General features: G+C 37.8%; 1 protein-coding gene across 2 annotated transcripts in view; it reads right to left on the bottom strand.

Moving 5' to 3' along the window:
• The window catches only part of SENP6 (SUMO specific peptidase 6), a 611,027-nt gene extending 593,337 nt beyond the window's left edge, over window positions 1-17,690 (bottom strand). For both annotated transcript variants that reach the window (XM_053710452.1, XM_053710454.1), the window contains exon 1: window positions 17,477-17,690. In XM_053710452.1, the coding sequence (XP_053566427.1) occupies window positions 17,477-17,510 (34 nt within the window). In that variant the 5' untranslated portion in view covers window positions 17,511-17,690. The remainder of the gene's footprint in view (window positions 1-17,476) is intronic.
• Window positions 17,691-20,212: the final 2,522 nt, after the last annotated feature.

The following is a 20,212-nucleotide window of genomic DNA, read 5'->3' as shown; positions in this document are numbered from 1 at the left end:
AGAGGAAACGGTGGAAACACACAAGCCAGGTTGAAGAACCAATGAGCTGCTAGAGCATCTATCAGCGTCACTTCTGGGTCCCTGGACCTGGATCCATAACAAGGAAGCTTGGCGTTCTGGCGAGACGCCATGAGATCCAGTTCTGGTTTGCCCCAACGATGAACCAATTGAGCAAACACCTCCGGATGGAGTTCCCACTCCCCCAGATGAAAAGTCTGACGACTTAGAAAATCCGCCTCCCAGTTCTCTACACCTGGGATATGGATTGCTGATAGGTGGCAAGAGTGAGACTCTGCCCAGCGAATTATCTTGGAGACTTCTAACATCGCTAGGGAACTCCTGGTTCCCCCTTGATGGTTGATGTAAGCCACAGTCGTGATGTTGTCCGACTGAAATCTGATGAACCTCAGGGTTGCTAACTGAGGCCAAGCTAGAACAGCATTGAATATTGCTCTTAACTCCAGAATATTTATTGGGAGGAGTTTCTCCTCCTGAGTCCACGATCCCTGAGCCTTCAGGGAGTTCCAGACTGCACCCCAACCTAGAAGGCTGGCATCTGTTGTTACAATCGTCCAATCTGGTCTGCGAAAGGTCATACCCTTGGACAGGTAGACCCGAGGTAACCACCAGAGAAGAGAATCTCTGGTTTCCTGATCCAGATTTAGTAGAGGGGACAAATCTGTGTAATCCCCATTCCACTGACCGAGCATGCATAATTGCAGCGGTCTGAGATGCAGGCGCGCAAATGGCACTATGTCCATTGCCGCTACCATTAAGCCGATTACCTCCATGCACTGAGCCACCGCAGGGCGCGGAGTGGAGTGAAGAACACAGCAAGCATTTAGAAGTTTTGATAACCTGGACTCCGTCAGGTAAATTTTCATTTCTACAGAATCTATAAGAGTCCCTAGGAAGGAAACCCTTGTGAGAGGGGATAGAGAACTCTTTTCTTCGTTCACTTTCCACCCATGCGACCTCAGAAATGCCAGAACTATCTCTGTATGAGACTTGGCAATTTGAAAGCTTGACGCCTGTATCAAGACGTCGTCTAGATAAGGAGCCACCGCTATGACTCGCGGTCTTAGAACCGCCAGAAGAGAGCTCAGAACCTTTGTAAACATTCTTGGGGCTGTAGCCAACCCGAAGGGAAGAGCTACAAATTTGTAATGCCTGTGAACCGATGATGATTCTTGTGAATCGGAATGTGAAGGTAGGCATTCTTTAAGTCCACTGTGGTCATGTACTGACCCTCTTGGATCATGGGTAAGATGGTTCGAATAGTTTCCATCTTGAATGATGGAACTCTGAGGAATTTGTTTAAGATCTTTAGATCCAAAATTGGTCTGAAGGTTCCCTCTTTTTTGTGAACCACAAACAGATTTGAATAAAAACCCTGTCCTTGTTCCGTCCGCGGAACTGGATGGATCACTCCCATTACTAGGAGGTCTTGCACGCAGCGTAGGAATGCCTCTTTCTTTATCTGGTTTGCAGATAATCTTGAAAGGTGAAATCCCCCTGTGGAGGAGAAGCTTTGAAGTCCAGAAGATATCCCTGAGATATGATCTCCAACGCCCAGGGATCCTGAACATCTCTTGCTCACGCCTGGGCGAAGAGAGAAAGTCTGCCCCCTACTAGATCCGTTGCCGGATAGGGGGCCGTTCCTTCATGCTGTCTTGGAGGCAGCAGCAGGCTTTCTGGCCTGCTTGCCCTTGTTCCAGGACTGGTTAGATTTCCAGGCCTGCTTGGATTGAGCAAAAGTTCCCTCTTGTTTTGAAGCAGAGGAAGTTGATGCTGAACCTGCCTTGAATTTTCGAAAGGCACGAAAATTAGACTGTTTGGCCCTTGTTTTGGCCCTGTCCTGAGGAAGGGTATGACCCTTACCTCCAGTAATGTCAGCAATAATTTCTTTCAAGCCAGGCCTGAATAAGGTCTGCCCCTTGAAAGGAATGTTGAGTAATTTAGACTTTGAAGTCACGTCAGCTGACCAGGATTTAAGCCATAGCGCCCTACATGCCTGGATGGCGAATCCGGAATTCTTAGCCCTTAGTTTAGTCAAATGAACAATGGCATCAGAAACAAATGAGTTAGCTAGCTTAAGTGTTCTAAGCTTGTCAATGATTTCAGTCAATGGAGCTGTATGGATGGCCTCTTCCAGGGCCTCAAACCAGAATGCCGCCGCAGCAGTGACAGGCGCAATGCATGCAAGGGGCTGTAAAATAAAACCTTGTTGAATAAACATTTTCTTAAGGTAACCCTCTAATTTTTTATCCATTGGATCTGAAAAAGCACAACTCTCCTCAACCGGGATAGTGGTACGCTTTGCTAAAATAGAAACTGCTCCCTCCACCTTAGGTACCGTCTGCCATAAGTCCCGTGTAGTGGCGTCTATGGGAAACATTTTTCTAAAAATAGGAGGGGGGGGGGGAAACGGCACACCGGGTCTATCCCACTCCTTACTAATAATTTCTGTAAACCTTTTAGGTATTGGAAAAACATCAGTACACACCGGCACTGCATAGTATTTATCCAGTCTACACAATTTCTCTGGCACTGCAATTGTGTCACAGTCATTCAGAGCAGCCAACACCTCCCCAAGCAATACACGGAGGTTCTCAAGCTTAAATTTAAAATTAGAAATCTCAGAATCAGGTTTACCCAAGTCAGAGATGTCACCCACAGACTGAAGCTCTCCGTCCTCAGGTTCTGCATATTGTGACGCAGTATCAGACATGGCTCTTACAGCATCTACGCGCTCTGTATCTCGTCTTACCCCAGAGCTATCGCGCTTGCCTCTTAATTCAGGCAATCTGGCTAATACCGCTGACAGGGTATTATCCATGATTGCAGCCATGTCCTGCAAAGTAATCGCTATGGGCGTCCCTGATGTACTTGGCACCATATTGGCGTGCGTCCCTTGAGCGGGAGGCAAAGGGTCCGACACGTGGGGAGAGTTAGTTGGCATAACTTCCCCCTCGACAGAACCCTCTGGTGACAATTCTTTTATAGATAAAGACTGATCTTTACTGTTTAAGGTGAAATCAATACATCTAGTACACATTCTCCTATGGGGCTCCACCATGGCTTTTAAACATAATGAACAAGTAGTTTCCTCTGTGTCAGACATGTTTGTACAGACTAGCAATGAGACTAGCAAGCTTGGAAAACACTTTAGAACAAGTTAACAAGCAATATAAAAAACGTTACTGTGCCTTTAAGAAAAACAAATTGTCAAAATTTGAAATAACAGTGAAAAAAGGTTTTTTTTCCTCTGAAAGTAGAGAAGAGAAGAGCGCGGACTCAAATGCAGAGTAACAACAATTTAATAATACACACGACAAATGGCCACTCACAAGATAAAAAAGTAAAATCAGCATATATATGATAAAACCATAGACTTATCGACTCATGCCGGCATCCTTCTGTGTTAAGGAGATGTCAGAATAAGCGTGTCCCTCCACTGCCTTCCAAGTGTGGCCAAGTTCAGGTATGTCAGAGTCGGTATCAGTCCGTGAGGAGTATCTTCAAGCAAAGTTCAAGCAAAGTTCATTCAAATAGCATCAAATATGAACCAAAGTTATTAGTCAATGTTTGACCGCTTGAATAAAATACACGGGGGATAACAAGCTAAATGTGCGTTATAGCTGTGAGTTAACGTTCCTCTGCTCTTATACCTCCAAGCTCGTAGCTGCAGACTTAGAGCTGGGGCGGCTTCACAGGAACGGATGGCTCAGGGGGTGGACGGTGGGCGGTTCTCTACGCGTTTCGTCACGTCTCGGCGTGACTTTCTCAAGAGTGCTGTGTAAGGGGGAAGGAGAGGCTCTATAAAGGGGAGTGTCACTACACACACCCTCTTGTCTGACCAATCCTGTGAGGTGAAACACGATAGTATTCAGTGGATGATAACAACCATAGTGTTAAAAGGATAAACATTACATTATATACAATATCGCAATAGTAAATACATAATACATATACATATCAATTAATATATGAAGCAAACATATTAGTAATACCAAAAGATAAAAACAAAGATATAAATAAGTTAATATCGATATACTTAAAAAAGCTGAACATTCAGATACTAGAAAGCTGTGTATATACATATATAAAACAAAGTTTGAACCCATGCATAATAAGTGCATATAATAAATATGTATATAAAAGGCGATAACACACAAATGATATTGGAAAAATAGATATAAAAATAAATTATATGAATATTATAAAAATATGTTATAAAAAGGCCTGCAAGTCAATTTCTATATTGAGCCCATTAGGCTCCAAACAATTGAGATTTTTAATCCAAAAAGTTTCTTGTTTTCTGAGTTTTAATAACCTATTGGTATCCCATACATTAGGTTTAATCCACTCTATAATTTTGACAGAAAGATCTTGGGGATTTTGATTATGGTGGGTTTTAAAATGGCGAGACACACTATGATTATCGAAGCCAGATACAATATTATTTACTTGTTCTCTAATTCTATATTTGATTTTTCTCTTTGTGCGTCCTACATAGATGAGTCCACATTTACAGACTAATTGATAAACCACGTATGTGGTGTGACATGTGTATCTATCTTTACATGCATACTTTTTACTATGGTTGTAGTTGGAAAAATGGGTACTGTCTTGATCTATTAAAGAGCACAAGACACAATCAATCTTTTTACATGGATGTAAACCATTTTTCCCCCCACACCATTTATTAAGAGAGATAGATTGTTTTTTGATATCTCTTAATTTTGTGGGTGCAATATAATTTTTGATGTCTTTACTTTTCTTAAAAATTACCTGCGGTTTCTCTTCCAAAATTAGGTTAAGAACGGGATCTAATTTTAATACATTCCAATGTTTCCTCAAAATATTCTTTATTTTGAAATGCTGATTATTGTATTGAGTTACAAACTTAGGATGATTATTTCTGTTTATATAATAATACTAGTACTAATAGTAATGACTTTTCAAGTGATAACTCAGATTGGGTAGATATCTCTATGTATGAAGATGATGAAGATTTTCCCATAAAACATTGTGATTTAAAAAGCAAATCAATGTTTTATCCCAAAAATCCACAAGGATTCATTAAATCCCCCTGGCAGACCTATAGTCTCTGGGATAGGCTCTTTGTGCGATAATCTATCCAAATTTATTGACAATTATCTACAACCTATAGTCAAATCCACCAGAGCCTATCTCAGATAATATCATCTATGTACCGATGATATTTGGCAATATCATCTTTAAATGGATTGTTGTTCCAAATAAGATTATCTTCAAAATGAGAAACATATAAATTGGCATAGGATGGGCCGAAGGTTGTCCCCATCGCTGTGCCTTGATGTTGACGGTAGTAAATGCCTTCAAATAAAAAATAATTATGATTTAAAATAAATGAAATTCCTTCCAATAGAAATTCTATCTGTTTTTCTGCAAATTTGTTCTTTCCCAAAACATCTTTAATCGCAGCCAACCCTTTGGCGTGGGGTATGCTTGTATAAAGGGAGGATATGTCACAAGTGATCCATATGTAATTGTCGACCCAGGGAATATCTTCATATTTGTTTATCCCGTCAATGGTGTCTCTGAGATAGGCTCTGGTGGATTTGACTATAGGTTGTAGATAATTGTCAATAAATTTGGATAGATTATCGCACAAAGAGCCTATCCCAGAGACTATAGGTCTGCCAGGGGGATTTAATGAATCCTTGTGGATTTTTGGGATAAAACATTGATTTTCTTTTTAAATCACAATGTTTTATGGGAAAATCTTCATCATCTTCATACATAGAGATATCTACCCAATCTGAGTTATCACTTGAAAAGTCATTACTATTAGTACTAGTATTATTATATAAACAGAAATAATCATCCTAAGTTTGTAACTCAATACAATAATCAGCATTTCAAAATAAAGAATATTTTGAGGAAACATTGGAATGTATTAAAATTAGATCCCGTTCTTAACCTAATTTTGGAAGAGAAACCGCAGGTAATTTTTAAGAAAAGTAAAGACATCAAAAATTATATTGCACCCACAAAATTAAGAGATAACAAAAAACAATCTATCTCTCTTAATAAATGGTGTGGGGGGAAAAATGGTTTACATCCATGTAAAAAGATTGATTGTGTCTTGTGCCCTTTAATAGATCAAGACAGTACCCATTTTTCCAACTACAACCATAGTAAAAAGTATGCATGTAAAGATAGATACACATGTCACACCACATACGTGGTTTATCAATTAGTCTGTAAATGTGGACTCATCTATGTAGGACGCACGAAGAGAAAAATCAAATATAGAATTAGAGAACAAGTAAATAATATTGTATCTGGCTTCGATAATCATAGTGTGTCTCGCCATTTTAAAACCCACCATAATCAAAATCCCCAAGATCTTTCTGTCAAAATTATAGAGTGGATTAAACCTAATGTATGGGATACCAATAGGTTATTAAAACTCAGAAAACAAGAAACTTTTTGGATTAAAAATCTCAATTGTTTGGAGCCTAATGGGCTCAATATAGAAATTGACTTGCAGGCCTTTTTATAACATATTTTTATAATATTCATATAATTTATTTTTATATCTATTTTTCCAATATCATTTGTGTGTTATCGCCTTTTATATACATATTTATTATATGCACTTATTATGCATGGGTTCAAACTTTGTTTTATATATGTATATACACAGCTTTCTAGTATCTGAATGTTCAGCTTTTTTAAGTATATCGATATTAACTTATTTATATCTTTGTTTTTATCTTTTGGTATTACTAATATGTTTGCTTCATATATTAATTGATATGTATATGTATTATGTATTTACTATTGCGATATTGTATATAATGTAATGTTTATCCTTTTAACACTATGGTTGTTATCATCCACTGAATACTATCGTGTTTCACCTCACAGGATTGGTCAGACAAGAGGGTGTGTGTAGTGACACTCCCCTTTATAGAGCCTCTCCTTCCCCCTTACACAGCACTCTTGAGAAAGTCACGCCGAGACGTGACGAAACGCGTAGAGAACCGCCCACCGTCCACCCCCTGAGCCATCCGTTCCTGTGAAGCCGCCCCAGCTCTAAGTCTGCAGCTACGAGCTTGGAGGTATAAGAGCAGAGGAACGTTAACTCACAGCTATAACGCACATTTAGCTTGTTATCCCCCGTGTATTTTATTCAAGCGGTCAAACATTGACTAATAACTTTGGTTCATATTTGATGCTATTTGAATGAACTTTGCTTGAACTTTGCTTGAAGATACTCCTCACGGACTGATACCGACTCTGACATACCTGAACTTGGCCACACTTGGAAGGCAGTGGAGGGACACGCTTATTCTGACATCTCCTTAACACAGAAGGTTGCCGGCATGAGTCGATAAGTCTATGGTTTTATCATATATATGCTGATTTTACTTTTTTATCTTGTGAGTGGCCATTTGTCGTGTGTATTATTAAATTGTTGTTACTCTGCATTTGAGTCCGCGCTCTTCTCTACTTTCAGAGGAAAAAAAACGTGTTTGCTATCAAGGTCTGTGGAATCACCTGTTCCAGAGGAGCTGCTGGAGTCTTTTGCTTCATTTCAATTATTAATATATTTCCAGAATAAGTATAAAGAACATTCTTTGTGTTTATATTTTTGGACTTTGTGTTGTTATTTTTAAATTTGTGAATCTATACATATTTTTGTCAGGTATTGCTATTTATTTTTTACATATGATATTTAATTGGTAACTTTCAGGTTTATTGCGCTGATTTGGTGTGTGTGTGTCACACATACCTTACTTTGTGTTCAACAGTGAAAAAAGGCAGTTACACTAACGAAATTTTTACAATGTATGTAACAAGTTAGCAGAGCATTGCACCCACTTGCAAATGGATGATTAACCCCTTAATACCAAAAACGGAATAATAAATGAAAAAAACGTTTTTAAAACTAGTCACAACTGCCACAGGTCTACTGTGGTTGTTACCCTCCTCAAACACGACTTTTGAAGCCTTTTGAGCCCTTCAGAGATGTCCTGTATCATGCAGAGGGAAGCTGAGTGTCTCTGTCTGTAATTTTAGCAGTGCAGAAAAACGCTAAAATAGGCCCCTCCCACTCATATTACAACAGTGGAAAGCCTCAGGAAACTGTTTCTAGGCAAAAATCAAGCCAGCCATGTGGAAAAAAAACTAGGCCCCAATCAGTTTTATCACCAAGCATATATAAAAACGATTAAACATGCCAGCAAACGTTTTATATTGCACTTTTATAAGAGTATGTATCTCTGGTAATAAGCCTGATACCAGTCGCTATTAAATCACTGTATTTAGGCTTAACTTACATTAATCCGGTATCAGCAGCATTTTTCTAGCAAATTCCACCCCTAGAAATATGTTAACTGCACATACCTTATTGCAGGATAACCTGCACGCCATTCCCCCTCTGAAGTTACCTCACTCCTCAGAATATGTGAGAACGGCAGTGGATCTTAGTTACTTCTGCTAAGATCATAGAAACCGCAGGCAGATTCTTCTTCTAATGCTGCCTGAGATAAAATAGTACACTCCGGTACCATTTAAAAATAACAAACTTTTGATTGAAGTTAAAAAACTAACTATAATATACCACTCTCCTCTTACTACCTCCATCTTTGTTGAGAGTTGCAAGAGAATGACTGGATATGGCAGTGAGGGGAGGAGCTATATAGCAGCTCTGTCGTGGGTGATCCTCTTGCAACTTCCTGTTGGGAAGGAGAATATCCCACAAGTAATGGATGATTCGTGGACTGGATACACTTAACAAGAGAAATTTAGGCTTAGTATCCCTTTAAGTTGAATGGTGCCATTGAGCGCACAGTGATTAGAAAGCATGCCTGCAATTCATTTTTGTTTTGTTTTTTAAACTGCACCGAAAACAGGACGGTTACACATGAATGGTAAGTACACTTTTGGGTGTAAATCAGTACTTTCAATTTTTCTTTTTAAAAGATACGGCTAATCCTTATGTCACATAATTCTGCACATAGTGCAGAATTATAACATTTTTTAGGTTTATTGCCCCTTTAATCAAGCTCAAACATTACCAAAACTTTAAAGGACCAGTCAACACATTAGATTTGCATAATCAACAAATGCAAGATAACAAGACAATGCAATAGCACTTAGGCTAAACTTCAAATGAGTAGCAGATTTTTTTTATAACAAATTTCAAAGTTATGTATATTTCCACTCCCCTTGTACCATGTGATAGTAATTAGCCAATCACAAATGCATATATGTATAGTCTGTGAATTCTTGCACATGCTCAGTAGGACCTGGTGACTCAAAAATTGTAAATATAAAAGACTGTGCACATTTTTTTTAATGGAAGTAAATTGAAAAGTTGTTTAAAATTAAATGCTGTATCTGAATCATGAAAATGTAAAGGGCCACTGTAAGTAAATATTCTCTATGCCTGTTACTAACTAACTACCCCAAATACGCTTTTTATCAATAGCATTTCATTAACATATCTCTACCGTATATCAGAAATCTTGTCTGCAAATTTAATTGTTTTCCAAACCCACTCCGTGGGTATCCTTTGCTCTGTACCAATCCGTTTACAATACCTAGGTTTCAAAATGGCGCTTTAAACACAAAGTTATTGGTTTAAGTATTTTGAACACTCAGTGCTGAAAATAGTGGGCAGGATAACGTGACATCATCGGCGAATAAAAGATATAACTTTTAGAACGTTATGAAACTTAGTTTTGGAGAAAATATAGGTCAGTAGGTTTTAATTAATGTTTATTAACTTTAATATGTTAGTTGTTTAGCTTAAAAATTATAACAGAAAGTAATCCTTTAATTTAACCTGAGTGTCCCTTTAAAAAAAATGGAAGTGATGCACCACTAACATTCTGTTTAGAGTATACTGGAATTATTGGTTTATAGGGAGTTACCCATGACACTTACAGGTGTTTCTATTTATTCCCTTATTTTAACTTTCGGTGAAGGATGACACAGCTAATGAGATTTGTTTTTTTGGGGGGGGGGGTTGATCTAACAAGGTAACACTTCCTAAATCCCACTATACAGGGTGTACAAATAAAGCACTAATGTACAAAAGCTACTATACTTCACTGTCTCCATAGGTAAAGTATAGCATAGGGAAAAGGCTTCTTTTATTTCACTCAACAAATAAACATCCTTATTGATTATACCAGACTTTACAGAAAGTTTAAAATTAAAAATAAAACACTGAGTGTTTCTTAAACTGTAAATTAATGTTTTCAACAATATCCCACTACACATACATTTTTTTTTTTTATTCTGGATATGAAGAAACAATGCAGGTTTCTCTTAAAGGGACATGAAACATTAAAATTTTTCTTTCATGATTCAGACAGAACATGTGATTTTAAACAACTTTCCAATTTGCTTCTTTTATCTAAATTGCTTCATTCTCTTGGTATCCTTAGTTGAAAACAATATCTAGATAGGCTCAGGAGCAGCAATGTATTACTGGGAGCCAACTGCTGATTGGTAGCTGCACAAAAATGCCTATTTTCATTGGTTCACCAGATGTCTTCAGATTGCACCCAGTAGTGCATAGCTACTCCGTTAAAAAAAAGAATACCAAGAGAATAAAGCAAATTGGATAAAAGAAGTAAATTGGAAAGTTGTTTAAAATCACATGCTCTGTTTGAATTATGACAAATATGCAAAAGAAAAATATTGGGTTTCATGTCCCTTTAATGATTTATTTTGCCAACTACGGGCTAGATTACAAATGGAGTGTTAATTTATTGGACGCAAACGCCAAATTTGCCCATTTGCAGGTGCGCGATAAATAACCAGCTATTAAAGTTGCAATTTTTCATTAAAAAGTATTGCAGAGAGCAGTTTCTTGGGGTTAAAAGTGGCGGTTGAGGGGTGTCAGAAACAAAACGGCACTGAAAGGTGCCTTTCCATAGTGATCTATGGGAACTGTGTGTTCCCTCTAAATATATATGAATATACACGTAAAATAAATATATATATATATATATATATATATATATATATATATATATATATATATATATATATATATATATATATATATATATATATATATTTATATATTTATTTATTTTTTCGCTGCACTAGTTCTTATGCCGTGTCTGACGGCATTTGAACGAGGCTTCTATTGGAGCCTATAGAAGTGCGCTCTAGTGAGTGCGATGCAAACGCGAGGTTGCACTCGCATTGCACCTAACCTGTAATATCAGCGCACATTTGCGTGCGCTGGTAATACTCAGTGGAGTGCAAATATCGCTTTAGCAAAATCGATATTTTGCGCTCCACTTGTTATCTGGCCCTACACATTTTACTTGGCTGTACCTTGATCTCGTCTTACTACAGAACGCCCTTTCTATTCTACCTGGGAGCGCTGAAAACATTGATCCTAAATGCTTGAAATCCAGTGTATCCTATAAAATGCAAATAAATCATGCATCAGCTATCCAGTAGATGTATCAAGAATACTTGGTTTTCAAGTGACATTACTTAATGTCCCTTATCTTTTTTTTTGGGAACACCATATAGGTCCTTATTGTACAAAGTTCATTAGAATAAAAACAAGTTATATACGCTGGGGGTTTTTTTGCAGTTAAGAACTCGAGAAGTACAGAAATGAGTAGTGTTAAGCACCAGTTCCTGTCACTTGAGCGGTAGCATTTTGTTGTGTGCAGCACTGTTTCAACACATCCTGCATCCAGATGTGACATCTGCACAGTGCCAGTCCCCTAGGCATACTGCCACTGCAGGCAAAAGGTAAAAAGTACATGGAACGCCTACTAAGCATAGCAACAGTCCCCTAGACATACTGCCATGGTGGGGACAGGGAAAACGCAGAACACTTGTCAAGCACCTCACTGGTGCCTCAGTCACGCTCCTACTGTAGGGACTGGGACAAAAATTACATGGAATGACTTTTAATCACATTACCAATCTTTCTAAACATAATGAAAATGCAGAAACAAAGAAAATTAGATGAATCATCTGCTAAGTACAGCACATATCCCCCATGCATACTGACACTGTGTGGACAGAGAACAATTTACAGAGAGCCTGCTAAGCACAGTACCGATTTCCCAGGCATACTGCCATTGCAAGGACCAGATGCTGTTCTGTACAGGTCCAGGTTTTCTTCCTAGTTCACACAGTTGCAAAGTACCTGTCTCCTAGGCATCAGCTCACACAGTTAAAGTATCCCTGGGTGAACTAGTTACTGCTCTAAGGCAGTGTTTCTCAACCTTTTTGTAGCAAGTACCCCTGTAGGCATTCAATTGATTTCTATGTACCCCCAACTGTAACACAAATATTATTGATCTTTAATAAAAGCAAAAATGGAAATCATGTGCATCAATTTATTTACCAAGTTTCTATCAGATACGTTAATGAAGTAAATATATAGGAATCTGATATTTATTTTATGTTTTCCGGAATTAAATATTTGACAATATTACAACAGAAAATAACATAAAACACAGATATATAGTCCATTGATGATGATAATAATAATAATAATAATAAATTAATGTGTTTCTTACATTAAAACAAAGGAACTACTTTCTGCATGATGAGGAAATATTTATGGTACCATCTTTCTATTTTTAATAACAATTTCAAACTTCAGTATGATGCACTTTACCTATATCACAGTGACACATTTATCTGCCCCTTGTCTCTCTAACGCTTGGTCACAGTAATATACTTTATCTGTTCAAATCAGTGAATCTCAACTCCATCCCTCATATGTCACTAAGAAGCCAGAATTGAAGGTTTTACTAATGTGAGGTGAATCAGTGATTGAGAAGTGGTTCAAACTAGGAAAGAAAATACTCCTACTCTGCCCTATTAGGAGAGCTTGAGGGTAGAAATTAGAAACACAGCTTTCTTTGATAGGTCATCACAAAAAAAAAATGAAGGCCAATCCCTGAAGTACCCTTGCCAATGCCCCGAATACCCCCAGGGGTACACGTACCACAGGTTGATAAACTAGGCTCTAAGGTGCCAATATAAGACAACTGCTTCTGTATAGGTTATTTTTTTTATTTCTTTTAATTGCATAATAAAGATAATCATACTTGAACATCCTGCTGATAACTTTACCCGGACCAACTACAGAACAGTGCATTCTTCCAATAGGAAGCATCAACACCAAGTGTTACCTGCCTTTGTAGTTTACATGCACAGCCTAGAGAAGTCCTATAAAAGAACCCTGCAGTAAGTATAGTGTCATTTCATGACCCAGAAATTCAGCGACCAGACCCCAGTTTCCATGGACGCAAAAGGTAACCAGGCTCGTCAAGCCTTGCCTTTAAAGAATATTTAAAAAGGCACAAAAAAAGAAATTAGTTTAAGGCTAGAGAAATTCAAAATTTTAATAACTGGATCTTAGAACCACCCCACCCAGAGTTTTTAATCTCACAGGTTATCAGTTGGGCCCTCTTCATCTAATGATTATCAGTTTTGTCTAATGGGAGCAGGTCCCAGCACTGAACTCTTACGGTGGAAAAGAGAGTGCTATAACATAAATAACAAAATTAGAAACACATTTTGTCGTGTGAACTGTAACAGAAATGTTCACTCGGCCATGGGGGAAAATGTTATTCTCCATAAAAAGTTTACCAAAACTCTAGTTCTATTCTCTGAGCCAAGCAATTACATTCTAAAATTCTAAAACATTTAAAGGGATATGAAAGTCAAAATTAAACTTGCAGGATTCAGATAGATAATGCAATTTTAAACCACTTTTAAATTCACTTCTATTTTTTTAAATGTGCTTTGTTCTCTTGGTATACCTTGGTGAAAAAGAATACGCACATATATCATACACTAGTGGGAGCTAGTTGCCGATTGGTGCCTGCACACGTTTGTCTCTTGTGATTGGCTAACTAGATGTGTTCAGCTAGCTGCCAGTAGTGCAATGATGTTCCTTCAGTAAAGGATGACAAGATAATTAAGCAAATTTGATAATGCAAGTACATTGGAAAATTGTGTGTGTATTGTGTGTGTATATATATAGCGCACTCAGGCCAAGTTTTCAGGATTTCCTTGGCTGGGAGCTTACTAATCAGCTGATTGTTTCACCTGTTTTCTAGTTCAGATATCCTTAAAATGTGGTCTGTTAAGGAGGCCTGAGGACAGGCTTGCAAAGTGCTCTATCTGAATCATGAAAGAAAATGTTGGGGTTTCATGTCCCTTTAAATACCGCTCCACGTGTAATCTGGCCCTTAATAAGTAAAACATTTGAGCCCATAATTTTCCCTATATATACACACGTTGTTTACACTAATAATTTATTCTTATTTACCCTGTTAACTTTGCCCTGGCTGCCTTTGTATCAAATACGTTTTCTTTTTTTTCCCCACATTTTGACAGGCGGCTTGTTCATCCAACAGGGGATGCACTACACATGCCCTATGTATGTTATTAGCCACACGCTCCTGTGCTGTTGCTTTAAAGCCACCATCGGCTACTATTCAAACTGCGCAAGTGCAATTCTATAGCAGATCCCACTGCAGCTTCATGTAAACAGTGAATCCTCCATCGCATAGCGATTCACTGTTTACTGCTGCAGTCACGCCAGCACATATTTTTCACAGTGAGAAACCCCTTACACTTGCTAAAGTATTAGTAATCTTTAAAAAAGGACAGTCTACTGCAGAATTGTTATTGTTTAAAAAGATAGCTGATCCCTTTATAACTCATTCCCCAGTTTTACAGAACCAACACGGTTATATTAATACACTTTTTACTTCTGTAATTACCTTGTATCTAAGCCTCTGCAGACTGCCCCCTTATTTCAGTTCTTTTGACAGACTTGCATTTTAGGCAATCAGTGCTAAAGGCAGAACATACAGTGATCTGAGATGTCATCGCAGAAAATGCAGCATGTCTGCAGAAAGAACAGAACACATGCAGGAACTGTTAGACTTAGCAGCTCTACTCTTCAAACAGAGCTGTGTTCTGGCTGCACTGTTTAAGTGCTCCAGTGCATCAAGAGAAAAGTGCTGTTTGAAGTTAACAGACAAATATGCAGTAGCACTGTAAAGCAGCAGTGCATTGATTATTAATCAGCTTTTTTCAAACACTCCCCTAGCCTTTCCCAGTCTGCAAAGCTGTTTGGTCTGAACGTAAGACGTTCTTATGAGCATTGCATCTTTTTATTACTACATTTCTATATTAGACCAAGAGAAAAGGAAACAAATTTATTCAAGAGACATTTTATATTTCAGTTTATCTGCAATTAATTTGCAATGCAAATTTCAACTACTGCACTATATTATACAACGTTAAAAAATGTTTTATTCTTTAGTTAACCAACACATTGCAATTGAACTGGTGCTTTAGTGTAACTGCCTAATTTAAAATTGAATTTTATTTAAAAATGGCCTGCAGAAAAATTTTCACTTAAAAAATCTCATCGCAGAAAGTGGAAAAAAAATTCTGCAACTGGGCTCATAAATAACTCCATGGAGTGAACACAGTTATCTATATAGCACACATTAACTAGCGCTGTCTAGCTGTGAAAAACTGTCAAAATGCACTTAGAAATTAGCATATGAGCCTACCTAGGTTTAGCTTTCAACAAAGAATACCAAGAAAACAAAGCAAATTTCATGATAAAAAGTAAATTGGACAGTTATCTAAAATTGCATGCCCTATCTGAATCATTCAAGTTTAATCTTAACTAGACTGTCCTTTTAAGTACGATTTTTTTCTTAATATTAGAGGGCAACATATCTTGCTTTTTGGACAGAAGGGGGTGGGTGGTGACCCAGGAGGGTCCTTAGGTTGCCATTAGTCCACTTTTATTTACTCCATTAAAACTCAAAATATATTAAACATATAGATTAAACATAAATGAAACTGACAACCTTCAATGACTATTAGGGGTGTTTCTCACTGTGGAATAAATGTGCGACAGTAGTAAACAGTGAATCACTATGCAATTGAGAATTCACTGTTTACATGAAGCTGCAGTGGGATCTGCACTTGTGCAGTTTGAATAGTAGCCAATAGTTGCTTCAAAGCAACAGGAAGGGAGCGTGTGGCTAATAACTTACATAGAGCTTGTGGTGCATCCCCTATTAAATGAAAAAAAACAGCTGTCAAAAAGGTTTACAAAAAAAGAAGAAAAAAAAAAGAAGTATATGACACGGAGGTGGCCAGGGTACAGGTAAATTAGCAAATTATTAGTGTAAAAAAAAAAAAAAGTATATATATATATATATATATATCATGAAAATTATGGACTTATTTAATATTTACTCATTAAAGCTTTTATATTTTAAAGTGTAATGTATACGAATGTACCAACACTTTAATGTATTTACAAGCTATGTCCTGGTTCTGATTAAAATAAAAAAACTATTTAAATAACTAAAGAAGGGCTCTTTTGAAGTCCTATATGAAGTCCACTCAATGCAACAATTTGTCCTACAGGTCTGTAGGAAATAAAGCATAAAAACTCTTAGCACCGACCCTGTAGGGACCTCACCAAGCACAGACCTCCACTCTGGGCACAGGCCCTGCAGGGACCTCCGCTCTGGGCACAGGCCCTGCAGGGACCGCCGCTCTGGGCACCGAGCACCGACCCTGCAAGAACCTCACCAAGCATAGAACTCCGCTCTGGGCACCGAGCACAGACCCTGCAGGGACCTCCGCACTGAGCACCGAGCATATGGATACAGGGCCTTCAAGTTATGATGAGCACAAAGCTGCATAGCATTTAAATTGAGGACAGAGCTAAAAGGGACATGAAATCCCAATTTTTTCTTTCATGATTCAGATAGAGAATACAATTTTAAACAACATTCTCTTTTACTTCTATTATCTAATTTGCTTCATTCTTTAGATGTCCATTGTTGAAGAAATAGTAATGCACATGTGTGAGCCAATCACTCAAGACATCTATGTGCAGCCACCAATAAACAGCAACTGAGCATATTTAGATATGCTTTTAAACAAAGGATATCAAGAGAATGAAGCAAATTAGATAATAGAAGTAAAATGGAAAGTTGTTTAAAATTGTATGCTCTTTCTAAATCATGAAAGAAAAAAAATAGGGTTTTAGCAGGGACATTAGGTTACTCTGCATTATGAAAAAACTGCTGCTTTGTGAACAGTGCAATGAGGTACATATGCTTTACATTATGCTGAGTTCTGAATTATATAACCTATGTTATTCAGATTATACGGTTGCAGTGCTATTGGGTTAAGAACACCCTGGTATTTACATTACACTGAACACAAAGATGCAGTCTTCAGAAATTACTGAGCACATTCCTACAAAGTCCTGCCATACTGATGAGGTGGAGGACCCTGCATGAAATGCAGACCAGGGCTGCAGCGCCTCATAATTTATAGCATTTAAATTTATATCCCAATCTAGGGCGCACACACAATAATAATACACTGACAAGCACAATTTGGCAGGCCCGGCTCTCACCTTCCAGAAAGCGGCTTTCTCCACCGCCAGCCATCTTCCTGCTCACTCCATGTCCCACACACTGTGGGCACTCGTAATAGACTGGCCTATGGAGAGTAGCGGGCAGGGTGAACGCGCTAAACCTGGGTAAATGGCTAGGCCGAGGGAGACAGAGCTTGAAGGAGGCCGTAGACTCACACAGGCCCGAGCCGGGGAAAGATGCAGGAGGTTGGAGTGAGGGGAGGAGCCTGAGACTTACAGGCCAAGCAGGGAGAGGCGGTAGGGACAGACCTCCGGAGCTAGAGGAGGAGCTCAGGGGCCTAATGCACAACAGCGAGTCTTCTGTTCTGCTCGGTACGGAGGAGAGCGCCTTCTGCTTCAAGGCTTGTTCTGTCCGCGATTGATGTTGCATAGTGAAAGCCCAGAGAACTGCTTATACCCAACCTGCAGTTACGCTACCAGAGAGTCGTCGTACACAACAATGTTATCATGACACAGATTCCAATAACTTTTCAGCTTTTAATATCGTAAATGTAGTAGTCCCAATGTATTTCTATGAGGGTGATTCACCGAAACAGACATTTGGCTCATTTTAAATTCCATAGAAGTATTCTGGTGAAAAACGTAATGAGGAAAACATTCAGTTCTTACGTATTACACGTTTTTTAATTTTTCCATAATTTAACTCTTACTTTGCTTTCAGTAATCGCTTAAATACTTTGCTGCAACAAATATGTTAAGCAATCCACATTTGTGTTTACGTTTTAGGTTGCTAACTTTCCTTCTAAAATTGTGTGATTGGTAACTATTTGTTTTCTCCGTTAATTTAATTGCATTTCATTATTTTAAAATGTATAAAACTATTGAACTTTTTGACAGGCGTGTTCTTTTAACCACCAGTATATATTATAAGCAGACATCCCAACCTGCAAAAACTAATTTCAGGGAGGTGGCTTCACCCGCAAGTGAAGTAAGCTTGTTGAATGCTTAAAGGGACACTGAACCCAAATTTGTTCATTTGTAATTCTGAAAGAGCATGCAATTTTAATCAACTTTCTAATTTACTCCTATTATCATTTTTTCTTCGTTCTCTTGCTATCATTATTTTAAAAAGAAGGCATCTAAGCTTTGTTTTGGTTTCAGTACTCTGGACAGCACTTTTTTATTGGTGGATGAATTTATCCACCAATCAGCAAGGACAACCCAGATTGTTCAACAAAAATGGGCCGGCATCTAAACTTACATTCTTACATTTCAAATGAAGATACCAAGAGAATGAAGATAATTTGATAATAGGAGTAAATTCGAAATTTGACTGGAATTTCATGCTCAATCTGAATCACGAAATTAAATTTTTGGGTACAGTGTCCCTTTAAATATTTTAGAATACAAAGTTTAATTACGTGCAGTAAATAAAGTAGTATTTGTGTTTTATTTTATTACAATCAGTGGGGGCTTTTTGGTTACTGATGCTTTGAGTGTTCTATAACATCCCAGCAACTAAAGGCATTCCTTAAAGAAACACTTTTCCGTATTTGGGCCACATTGGATCATGGTACTTGGAGTTTCAGGGAGATTGCATTCCATTTGCTGGTATCAGGGAGCCGCTATTACAATCAGGGAGACTCCCTGAACTTCAGGGAGAGTTGAGATGTCTGTATAAGAGTTGTATATATTACACTCTCATCTCAAGAATTTGCTTCTTTAGACTTTGCTTAACATCCAACACCCCACCTTGGACCCAAAAACAACTTTCAACACACATTTCTCATCTCCAAAAGTGCTGCGCTTTCTTTAACAAAAAAAACCCCAAAAACTTTATTTTTATTATTTGTACTTGTGTACATATCCGTGCCTAACTGAAATTTAAAGAGACATTGCAATGTGAGTATAAATATTATATTCTCTTAGAGTATTTGATTTTTAAACGAAAACAACATATTTTCCTTTTTCATTGAATTTGTGCTGTAGCTAATGCAAAGAGATTAAATACTTGTACCTATTAATTAGATGTTAAAGTTAATCAAAGGACACATGAATTATAATTATAAGTTTTCAACAGCCCCCTCCTCTGAAAGTTTTCAACAGCACCTCCCCCCCTGAAATGGCATGCTTTAAGGGGCACAATTGTAATCAAGTCCCAAATAGGTTTGCATTTGGCACCTTCAAATATGTTAATGCCTTAGGAATCGACAGAAGGCCAGGTTCACATGCTGTATAATGAATAATACCAAACAACTATAAAGCTCCACCTTTTATCCACCACTCAGATTGTAAATTCTCTACGGACCAGGGTCCTATCTTTTTTTCGGTACTAGTCTTCATTCCCTGGAATCTCTTGCAGTATAAGTATAGCTAATAAAAATACCAGCAGAACCAAAACCCAGAATGAGCTCATGTTTTCTGTTGGTAAAAGGATAGCGCACAGCAATAAATGAATGCTGAAATGTTCAGCTTATGAAGTCCCCATGTTAAAATTGTTACATAAACAGGGTGCAACCAGTGACATATTGAAAGAACTATTACTTGAATAAGCAAACCTTACTTGAACAGACTACATTTGTAAATAATTTGTGTTAACTAGAACATTTAAAATTACTCCTTTAAAATTCAAAATATAAAAAAGTGTGAGAAACTATATGGAATTTGCAGCACAAATTCTCCAAGAACGTTTATTTACTGGTACTAAGGCTGTCCTATTGTTTAGGCAAAATCATCAAATGCGCACTGTTGAAATATAAAAAAAAGGGCTCATTA

Source organism: Bombina bombina, chromosome 4 (genome assembly GCF_027579735.1).
Source record: "Bombina bombina isolate aBomBom1 chromosome 4, aBomBom1.pri, whole genome shotgun sequence".
Classification (NCBI taxonomy): domain Eukaryota; kingdom Metazoa; phylum Chordata; class Amphibia; order Anura; family Bombinatoridae; genus Bombina; species Bombina bombina.
The sequence above is the reverse complement of the archived record's forward strand: the minus strand, read 5'-3'. Positions and strand labels throughout refer to the sequence as shown.